The sequence below is a fragment of the Lithobates pipiens genome, unplaced genomic scaffold (genome assembly GCF_037356315.1).
Source record: "Lithobates pipiens isolate NorthernLeopardFrog02 unplaced genomic scaffold, aLitPip1_a1.2 Scaffold_22, whole genome shotgun sequence".
Lineage (NCBI taxonomy): Eukaryota > Metazoa > Chordata > Amphibia > Anura > Ranidae > Lithobates > Lithobates pipiens.
In genome coordinates this window covers 92,984,332-92,995,524 of record NW_027507784.1, presented here as the reverse complement: position 1 = coordinate 92,995,524, position 11,193 = coordinate 92,984,332, and the positions used below count along the sequence as shown (strand labels likewise).

Here is an 11,193-nt window from a genome sequence, read left to right as displayed (position 1 = left end):
AGTTTAATGCATAATCAGATTGCAACACGTGTGGTTAGCTTAGGACTTTTGAAGGGGGGTAGGGTGCTATTTAAAGAATAACATTGTTAAAACGTACAGTTCTTCCATTAATCATGAAAAGTTTCATAATGACATATGATTTAACCACAGGAAACCTGAGAGGCTTTATATAAACGGCATATTCAGAATATATAACTTTAGCTTTTTGCAGTTTCATTCTTCCTTTTTTTTGTTCATTAATTTGATGATCTTTTTCTCTTTTGGTGCGCTATCCCCTTACATCCTATTTGAATTCCTTTACCTGGCCAGGAAGGGGGGCTTCTCCCCAGTAAAGACACAGATGGCAATTATACTCTGACAAAGGTTGTCTCTCAAAAGGATATTGTAATGTCAGATTGTAAAGCGTGTGGTGAGCTTTAGGATTAATTTATACAGTGGGTGCCGCCGATATTGTGTCAATCTCGCCGCTGTTAGCGGCGAGATTGACACTCGCGAGCCCCATCATGGGAGCCAGCGCTGAGCTATGTTGCTCCTTCCGCTTGCCGCCTACAATACATTCCTATGGATGTGCGCCATCTCGTGGGGGCAGCGAGCGTGAGAAGCACAGCTTGCAGCAGTGATTTCCAGCTCGATCCCATTGCACTGGAGAGACAATATCGGCGGCACCTACTGAATGATTAGGATGCTGCATTCAGCTGCGGCTAAATGTTGCCATTCTATGGTATAAAGAGATGCCTCTTTATGCATTGTCATACCTCCTTAGACCCAGTTGGTCCAGACAGCTTAGTCATATGTTGACTTGGCCCCATCCACAGACAGCTTAACTCTTCAATAAGACCCCTTTCACACCACACCGGCCATTGCGTCGGCGGTAAAACTGCGCTATTTTTAGCGGCGTTTTACCGGCGGATTTGCTGCGCATTTCGGGCGCTAGCGGGGGAGCTTTTACCCCCCGATAGCGGCCGCGAAAGGGTTAAAACCGCCAGCAATACGCCACGATAGCGGCGTTTTGCCGGCGGTATTACAGCACTGCCCCATTGATTTCAATGGGGAGCAGCGGTGGAGGAGCCGTAAACACACCGCTCCTTCACCGCTCCAAAGAAGCTGCTGGCAGGACTTTTTTCTGACGTCCTGCCAGCGCACCGCTGTAGTGTGAAAGCCCTCGGGCTTTCACACTACATACAATGGTGCAGCTTCTTTAGGGCGGATTGCAGGCGCTATTTCTAACGCTATAGCCCCTGCAAAACGCCCTGGTGTGAAAGGGGTCTAAGACACAAGGGTTAAATCCAGTTGTAAAAACAAACAGGAGGGCACAAACGCCTAGTGAATTACTGAAAACTATTGACACCAAATGCCAAAAAACATACTCACAGATGTAATAGAATGCAAGCAAATAGCGCCACAGTATTCAGATCCAGCAGTAGGGCTGTGCCATCTGGCCCAAACCATCTCTCAAACTGGCAGGCTTATGGGGAAAGCTTCTTCAGAGCTTTGAAACTCGTAAACTTGTAATAACAGGAAACTAGTTTCATTAGAATTTTTTTTTTTTGCATCATTGGCCACTGTACTATATGCAGAAGGGATCAGGAGGTGGCAGGGTAAAGCTGGGCATACACCAGTGGAATTTTGTTTGAACATTTAATTTTTGGAATGTTTGTTTAATCTTCTAATGGTTAGTGGAATGAAATCAACATTTTTTTTTTGAAAAGTTGGAGGACTAGGATGAAAAATGTTTCTTGAATTAACAAAATTCTAACTGTGAATGTAGTTTTCACTTAGGAAAATTCATAAATTTTGAAGCCTATTTAATATGCCTAGAATTGCATTCAATAGCGGGTCTGGACAAAATTTGAAGGGCTTTTAAATTACAGTGGGTAAAATAAGTATTGAACATGTCACCATTTTTCTAGTGTAATGGACGCCGTGGCTGGGTCCTGGAAGGACGCTATATTTCCCCTCTGTTTGGGTTGTGCTCTCTTTAGGGAATGAAAATTGATTAACCCACCTGTTAGAGGAAGTGTCTTTAAAAGGCAAGACAGGAAGTTGTAGATGGGTGTGGAGGAGTGGAGAACACATGGTGGATGGTGTTTGGCATTTGTTTTGGGTTGCAGCAAATGAAGTGGACAGCAGTGTCCTGTTTGTAAGGCTCCTGGCAGGGGAAACTACCTGCCATCAAGACCAAGCTCTGTTTCTGATAAGGACAGCTGTTCTGGACTTTGCAAGTCGGTGAGACTACAAATCTTTTTCCTTTTGTTTTTGGCTGCTGTAAAGCTATTTAAGTTAATAAACCGTTTGTTGTATGAAAAGCCTGTGTCCTACGGTCTACCTGGTCCCCCGAACATTACACTAGGTAAATATATTTCTAAAGGTGCTATTGACATAAAATTTTCACCACATCAGTAAAACCCATGAAATCCATACATACAAAGAAACCAAAACAAATAAGTTCAGAAATTAAGTTATGTGTAATACAATTGAATGACAGAGGTGAAAAGTATTGAACACATGAAAAAAGGGAGGTGCAAATAAGCACAGAAAGCCAAGACACCAGCTAAAATGTCAGTAATTAGAAAGCAATCCTGCCCCTTGTCAGTGCAAATTAAAGTGATTGTAAAGGCAGATTTTTTTTTATCCTGCATTCTATGCATTAAGATAAAAAGCCTTCTGCCCCTCTCAGCCCCCCCCACCCCAATACTTACCTGGGCCCCATCTAGATTTAGAGACAGCAGCGTGGTGCCATTGGCTCCCGCTGCTGTCAATAAATCTGAACAAACTTAAATAAATGGACACTCACCTGTCCCGGGTTCCAGCGATGCCGGCAGCCGAGGCCGATCGATCGCTCGGCCCTCGGCTGCTGCCGCCACCATTCTGGGTGAGGGAATCAGGAAGTGAAGCGAATCTGCTTCACTTCCTGGTTCCCTACTGCGCATGCGCGAGTCGCGCAGCACAATAGGAATTCTCCGTGCTGTCACTGGGACCCGTGTGTGTCCCAGCAGACAGCGTGGCAGGACAGGAAATGGTGTAGACTCCCACGGGAGTCTATGCCCGGAAGTGGGTGTAAATACCTGTCTTTGACAGGTATCTCCACCCCCCTCCCCCCTGAAAGGTGCCAATTGTGACACCGGAGGGGGGGAGGGATCCGATCAGCGGAGGTTCCACTTTAGGGTGGAACCCCGCTTTAAAGTGTCAAATAAAATACAAATCCAAAAAAATCTAAAGTCCAAAAGTATGAATTAATCAAATATCAGTACCCATTTCCCCAGAAGTATAGGTGCAAAAAAATTTGAAATCATGAATAAATGGTAGCCACCTCTTCACCACTGAGTGCAATGTGTGCTAACCTTATGAATTTGACCACAAGGTTAAAAATTGCAGTATGTAATGACAGTGGGAGATGATTCACTAGCGAGGTCCTATCCTCCTTCACTTGGAATGGTCCTTAGAGTAGGGGATACTTTCCTTCCATGGTTGTGCAACTCAAAAATAAAACATACAACTGACATCACAGGCTCCTCTCGACGTGTCACTGGTCATGTGACTTTCTCAGGTCCAGTGAAGCAATGCGTCAGTAGGAGCCTGTGACGTCAGTTCCGGTGACTCTATGACCCAGAATCTGGTGAGGGTGTTAGCAATAGGATCTTGGTTCTGCTATTTTATGTACATGTAATATGCAAGTACTGTGCTATGTGCATATATATGACATCTACTTTCCTTAAATCACATTTTTTACATACTACATGATGAGTGGAATGTATGTATTATTTTTGAGTTGCATAACTGTGGATGGAAAGTATCCCCTACTCTAAGAACCATTCCAAGTGAAGAAGGATGGGACCTGGCTGGTGAACTTATCTCCCACTGTCATTACATACTGAGATTTTTGATCTTGTGGTCAAATTCCTAAGGTGAGCACATGTACTTCTGGGAAAATGTGGACTGATATTTGATTAATTCATACCTTTAGATTTTTTGGGATTTGTATTTATTTGACACTTTTATAAGTTTGTTCAGATTTGTGTATATATATCTATATATAGATATATACAACTATATATATATATATATATCTATATCTATATCTATATCTATATATATATATATATATATATATACACATTTTAATAGTTTCATTTATCACTTGCCACTTTATGATGTAGATACCAAAACAACTTTATTAATGTGAATAGCGCACCATTATTATTATCCATTTGTTCTCTTTCCATTGCTTTCTTTGTGTGGAATACCTGCTATTCCTGCAAGCCCCTCTAATTTTCTATTTAAAACGGACCACACTGGGCATAGAAGCACATCTTTCCCAGGCTTTCTGCTTGTTCTCAGATGGAAATACTTGTGCCAACATGCCCCCTTGCACAGCTCTTCAATGGAAAGATATGTGTACTGCTGTTTCTCTGCCTCCTGCTAACTTGTCCCCCTACAGTCTACACCCCACCTCTCCGAGCCCCTTATGCAGAAGAGAACATATAATTTATGAAAAACGTATTTATAGTGTTCTTTTAATATATATATATATATATATATATATATATATATATATATATATATATATATATATACACAAGATTTTGCATTTTATTTCAATTCCTCAAACTCAATGGGTTGTTTTACAAGGAGAGAGTTCACATAATACTATCTCATAGTTTGCTGATAAAACTATACTCTGTTCACTCTCTATATAACTTCTTCTTTCACTTGCAAGACGATGGTTTGTAGGTTGAATGTTGTAAGCTGTCCACAATTTGGTAACGGCTATAAAAAGCCAATCGTTATTGTGCCATGGACAGTACTACTGTTTTCCGAAAAAACATTGAGTAACATAACTAGAACTTGTTTCCTCCAAACTCAGTAGATATGTGTTGCTTCATTAAACAGCTGTTCTGCTGAAGTGCATTCTGTACATTACTTGCCACAAAAATGTCAATAAATTATACAACAAGATTTATAAAGAAAAAACACTTTATTGTGTAGAACACATTACATTTTTAGTGCTTGTAAAAAATATCTAAATGAAAAACACAAAGTACTCATACTTTAGGAATACATAAAGCTGAACCCATGCAGTGAAAAAATTGTATTTATAAAAAATGTAAGAACTATTCATCCTGTAACACTGCGTGTACATTTGTTCTGTTATTAAGCTATTTCCTCTCCAAGTCGAGTGTTCTTTATTCCTATAGAATACTGTGAGTTGGAAAAATAGTGCATTATGGCCATTCGATGAAGACAATGATCACAGGAAATAAATACGTATTTACTATGATCATTAGTTCCATCTATTCGCCACAAATTACGTATTTTCCTGAACCAATTCATCTTTTAATGAACCAATATTTTAACCTGGAAACGAAAAGGGCTAGCAACATTTGATGTTGCCCCCATTTGCACATTGAACGTGCAGTTTTACAGGACAAATAGCTCTGTGAATTTTTCATAAATATACCCTTAAATGTCTTTCAAAAATATTTAGTATAAATGTTTGGACAAGACAAGTTTAGTCTCTTGTAGCTCCCAGTCAGCCAATCAGGTTTACTGTATTTACATGTGATGGCAAGGAACATGCTGAATGGAGAAGAGAGCCGTGGGATAATAACCTTGTCAATCTATTGCTGCTCCTTTACTGTCCAATCCCATGCTGATGGTGAGTTGCTGATCAGGTGGTGATGTTAAATTTCAGTAGAGAAAAATTCCAGTCACCAAACTGGAAGGACATATTTACAAAATGCTTTGGCAGGTAAGTCATTTCTAATATATATAGTTACCCTTTGTAGTTAGCTGTTTGTCTGGAGTTTAGCTTTTACAGGTGTTGTAACCGGTCATAATTCAGGTTCCCATCCAGTGACGGCAGGGCTGGTGCAAGGATTTTGACACCCGAGGCGAAACCCCATCAAATGCAGCCTCACGAGCGCCTATCAAATGCAGCCTACTAGCATCCATCAATTGCAGCCTACCAGCACCCATCAAATGCAGCCCACCAGCGCCCATCAAATGCAGCCCACCAGCGCCCATCAAATGCAGCCCACCACCGCCCATCAAATGCAGCCCACCACCGCCCATCAAATGCAGCCTCACCAGCGCCCATCAAATGCAGCCTCACCAGCGCCCATCAAATGCAGCCTCACCAGCGCCCACCAAATGCAGCCTACCAGTGCCCATCAAATGCAGCCCCATCAGCGCCCATCAAATGCAGCCTACCAGCACCCATCAAACGCAGCCTCACCAGCACCCATCAAACGCAGCCTCACCAGCGCCCATCAAATGCAGCCTCACCAGCACCCATCAAATACAGCCTACCAGCGCCCATTAATGAATGCTTGCTTACTTCCATTCATTCTGGAGTCGGGACACAGACACAGTCCTCCGCTGCCACTGTGCCTCTGATGCTAGTTGCGAAAGAAGCGGTGGCTGACCTGCTGATGCTGCGACTTAGTTGCTTGCTGCAGACAGACAGTAGGAACATCAGTGGCCAGGCACCCTAGGCAGCAGGGAGCCCTATGTCGCGTACACACAACCAGACTTTCCGGCAGACTAAGTCCGATGGAATCAGTCCGTCGAACAATCCGATCATGTGTGGGCTAATCCGATCGTTTTTCATTTAAAAAACCCAACGGACCTAGAAATAGAACATGTTTCAAATCTGTCCGACGGACTCAATTCCTATCGTGAAAACTGTTCGGCTCTATGCTGGTCCAACAGACCAAATACGACGCAAGGGACGCTATTGGCTACTGGCTATTGAACTTTCATTTTTAGTCCAGCCTTATGTCATCACGTTCAAAACTAACAGACTTTTGAACGGACTTCGTTCGTAAAGTCCATCGGAACTCTACCGAAATCCATCGGGAAGACCGTTGGACCTAGTCTGCCGGAGAGTCTGGTCGTGTGTACGCGGCACTAGGCAGCTGCCTAGTTTGCCTAGTGGTAGCACCGGCCCTGAGTGCCGGAAAGTGGCAGTCCCCAACTTCTAGAAACTGGTACTCTCTTTTTCATCATCTCAGTGGCTTCCAAATTGTGTTTAATTACATTTGCAATCAAAACATAGTAACCTTTCTCACCAGTTTTCATTTTATTTTTTTATTTTTTTAAGTTATGTCTCATAAATGAGTATTTACTTGGCTTTCCATGCCTGTCATTCAGTGCACTCATTGCAGATTTTGGTATCTCTATCTGCATTGTTATACAGTAGCAGGAGGTCAGACAAAAGGGGTTGTGGGGGGTTGTGGTTAATAAATAAGCACTAGAGTGATAGGGAGACAGGGGAGACAGAATCCAATCGATAGAATAAAAAGATATTATAAGGACACATGGTGTACTATAATATTACAAAATACATTTAAAAAATTAAATTTTAAATTAACTAAATATACACCTGTACAATATTATGTACAGTAGCCGCTTCATGTCAGAAAACTGCTGTTGTGTCTTGGGATGGATATTTCTTTTCTTTGGGTCTTCCACATGTTAAAACTAGAGATCAGAAGATTAGTATAAAAATGTTTTAGTTTTTTAGTGTTGGACTGAGTGGAGAGGTATTAGAACACCAATAGTATGTACGGGCCATTAAAGAGATTCATCTTCTATTTGTCTTGTTTACTATTATTGATGAGGCAGATGTCCTTAAAGTTATATTAAAGTCATGTTTTTTTTTGTTTAACTAGTTAAGGACCGGGCCTATATTTCAGACTTGGTGTTTACAAGTTAAAACAATTTTTTTTGCTAGAAAATTACTTAGAACCCTCAAATATTATATATTTTTTTCAGACACCCTAGAGAATAAAATGGAGGTCGTTGTAATACTATATACACACCGTTTTTGCGCAGCGGTCTGACAAATGCAATTTTTTGGGAAAAAATAAAATAAAATAATAAAATAAAGTTAGCCCAATTTTTTTTATATTGTGAAATATGTGATGCCGAGTAAATTGATAACCAACATGTCATGCTTCAAATTTGCGCCCGCTCGTGAAATAGTGAAAAATGTGGACCCTTAAAAATCTCCATAGGTGTCGTTTAAAAAATTCTACAGGTTACCTGTTTAGAGTTACAGAAGAGGTCTAGTGCTAGAATTATTGCTCTCGCTCTAATGATCATGGGGATACCTCACATGTGTGGTTTGAACGGCGTTTTCATATGTGGGCACGACTTATGTATGCGTTCGCTTCTGCATGCAAGCTCGGTGGGACAGGGCACTTTTGTCTTATCTATTTTACATTTTGTTTTTTATTTTTACACTGCCCTTTTAAAAAAAATTGTGTCACTTTTATTCCTAGTACAAGGAGTGTAAACATTCCTTGTAATAGAAAAAAAAAGCACGCCAGGACCTCTTAAATGTGAGATCTGGGGTAAAAAAAAATGCAATAAAAAATAAAATAAATAAGAGCATATGGGGCGGAAGTGACGTTTGGCTTCGCTTTCATCATCCAATGGTATGGAGCCGAGTGGGGGCCATCTTTCCTTCACTCGTCATCCAGCCTGTGATGAGAGAGGACCCCATCATCTTCGCCATTACTGACAGCTCCGTTAAGTGCTGGAAACTACCAGATCCTGGTGGAGGGCCCTCTCCCGCCCCCGATAAAAATGATCTCATGGCGAATCTGCCACGGAGACCACTTTTATCTGAAAGAGGACCATCCATCTTTGTAGAGGATACCGGGGTTATGGCAGCTATCTGCTGCCATAACAACAGTATTCAATGTCAAAGTACAGACATACAACAATGGCGGGCGGTCTGGAAGTGGTTAAAATAACTTACCTGTTGTGTGTAATGGCCAGAAACCTCCTTTTTCAGGTTTCTTTGCCGGTGTTTCTGGCCCCTCCATACTGCCGAGTGCCCCTAGAGCAAGCAGTTTGCTCTGGGAGCACCCGAGCTGAGCCGCCACTCTGTGTGTCCATTCAGACACGGAGCCACTGGCTTGCTGACTCTGATTGATGGTGCCCGCTGCTGTGTCAGCCAGTGAGGAGGGAGAGTCCTGTACAGCCAAGGCTCTTGTGCAATATAGTTGGATCAAACTGGGCCTCAGGTAAGTATTGGGGGGCTGAGGGGTGCATAGAATACATTAAGATAAAAAAACCTTCTACAGAAGGTGCCGCCGATATCGTGTCAATCTCGCCGCCGCTAGCCACTAGTCACTTGCGAGCCCCGTCACGGGAGCCAGCATTGAGCTCTGTCACTCCTCCCGCTCCCAGCCCCCAATAGATTCCTATGGCTACGCGGCATCTCATGGGGCGGCAAACGTGGGGAGCACAGCCTCGCAGTGATGATTTACAGAGCGATCCCACTGAGCTGGAAACACAATATCAGCGGCAGGTACCACCTCCTATGCATCAGTCCTCAAATGTATGCACCATGCACCACTGGAAGGGTGAGCACATGTCACTCCCTACTGGGAGGTGGGGTGTACAGCTGGGAGGTGGGGCCAGTGATGTCATAATTCCACCGCCCACAGACCGGACATTTTTAGAGAGCTGTGACTGGTGCAGAGGTGAAAATACTGAGATAAAAATACAGCACTTTGGATTTTCACAGAACAAACTAAAATGGTGCATATCTTTAGGAACTGATGCATATGAGGTGTACAACTACTTTTACTCAGGCTGGAGCAGCAGGAGACACACATCCCTCACTCAGGTCCGTGCACAAGTCTCCTTTGCACGTCTGTCAATCAAAAGAGAGGGTGTGGTGACACTTTTTTTTGCATGTGTCAGATTTTTTCAGTAGCAAAGCGGGGACAGTCTGCTAGACCCTAAAGCCGCTTTCCCCGAGCCCACCACGCTCTCACTGCCTGCCCAAGGTAAGAACAGCAGGTGGTGGTTGGGGAGTGCTTTAGTGGCACACGGGGGGGAGCTTAGTGCCACACAACTGGTGGCCCGGGGGGGGGGGGGGGCTGTGTACCACCCCCCTTACAAAAAAACAACATCTGCCACTGGTAATAAGTGCTAGGTTCCTTCCTTAAAATAAGCAAATATGGCAGCTGGTGAGTCTTGGCAGAATAAAAGCAGCCACTCATATTAGGGTAGATGTTGTTCAGCCTAAGCTAAATCTTCCTGGCTATATCGACTTTAGCATGTCATCTGGTGATCTACTATTTAATTGTATTTTTGCTAGTGTTGTTCACAATATTGACTGTCAAGATGAATGCATGATCAGGAAACGTCTTAACAAAACTGGTCATGAAGAGCTGTGGAAGGAGATACATCAAAGGAGATGCACAATTCAGGTCTTTATGTGATCTCGGGCACATAGTTTTAGGGATCGCACAAATATACAATCGGTGGACATAAATCTGATAAAAACACAGAGGGTTTGCACATAAACAAGCCTCTGTCTAACTTAAAGGTGCTCCAGTAGTTACTAATTTATAATAGGCACCTCTCCGAGACATCAGCTCTTCATGATTCCCCTTTTCTATAATGACGCCTTGGGACATTACCGCTATGATGTCACTGTTTTGAATAGTGGTCAAGCGGTGTGCAATAGCAATGCAGGTCCGGCCTTGCCTGGCTTCATCAAGCGCTTCCTGCACAGTCTAAAGGAAAAAATAAATCCATGTTATAAAATTTATCAATTAATGGCAAAAATTTCAAAGGAATTTCTACTTATAAATAACATTTACTGGCTTGCAACGCCATTTTTTTAAAGACAAACCTAAACATATTTTCTGGATACTTCTTTTCACAGAATACTTTTTATCATCTGATGAGAAAAGTAAAATTCTATTATGGTAAACGAAAGGTTTGGTTAAAGTAATAGTTCCAAAGAGGCACACCGTTTTTTTAGTTTTGTTTTTTTAAACAAGCCACCACTATACTATTGATAAAAACAAAAAAGAAAACAGAATTCTACTATATATATACTATATTGTCAAAAGTATTAGGACCTGCCTTTACACGCACATGACCTTTAAAGTGGGAGTAAACTCCCATCTCTGACTTGTATCTATAGGCAAGTCTATAAAAAGGCTTACCCACAGATATTGTAAATATCTCCTAAACATGCACCGTTTACGAGATATTTACTGTATATGCAGCCGATGACATCATTGGCGCATGCGCTCTAAAGGAGCATACTAGCAAATTATGATATTACCTTGCAGGTCAGAAAAAATAAAAACTCACCCAGCGGTTTACTACCAATTTAATGGCATCCCATTCTTAGTGCTTGGGGTTCAATATTGAGTT

At 42.2% G+C, this 11,193-nt stretch overlaps 1 protein-coding gene across 2 annotated transcripts in view; it reads right to left on the bottom strand.

Annotated features, from left to right (window-relative positions):
- Positions 1-4,956: 4,956 nt before the first annotated feature.
- LOC143923950 (bile salt export pump-like) overlaps positions 4,957-11,193 on the bottom strand; it is a 165,414-nt gene continuing 159,177 nt past the window's right edge. For both annotated transcript variants that reach the window (XM_077447898.1, XM_077447899.1), the window contains exon 28: positions 4,957-10,541. In XM_077447898.1, the coding sequence (XP_077304024.1) occupies positions 10,341-10,541 (201 nt within the window). In that variant the 3' untranslated portion in view covers positions 4,957-10,340. The remainder of the gene's footprint in view (positions 10,542-11,193) is intronic.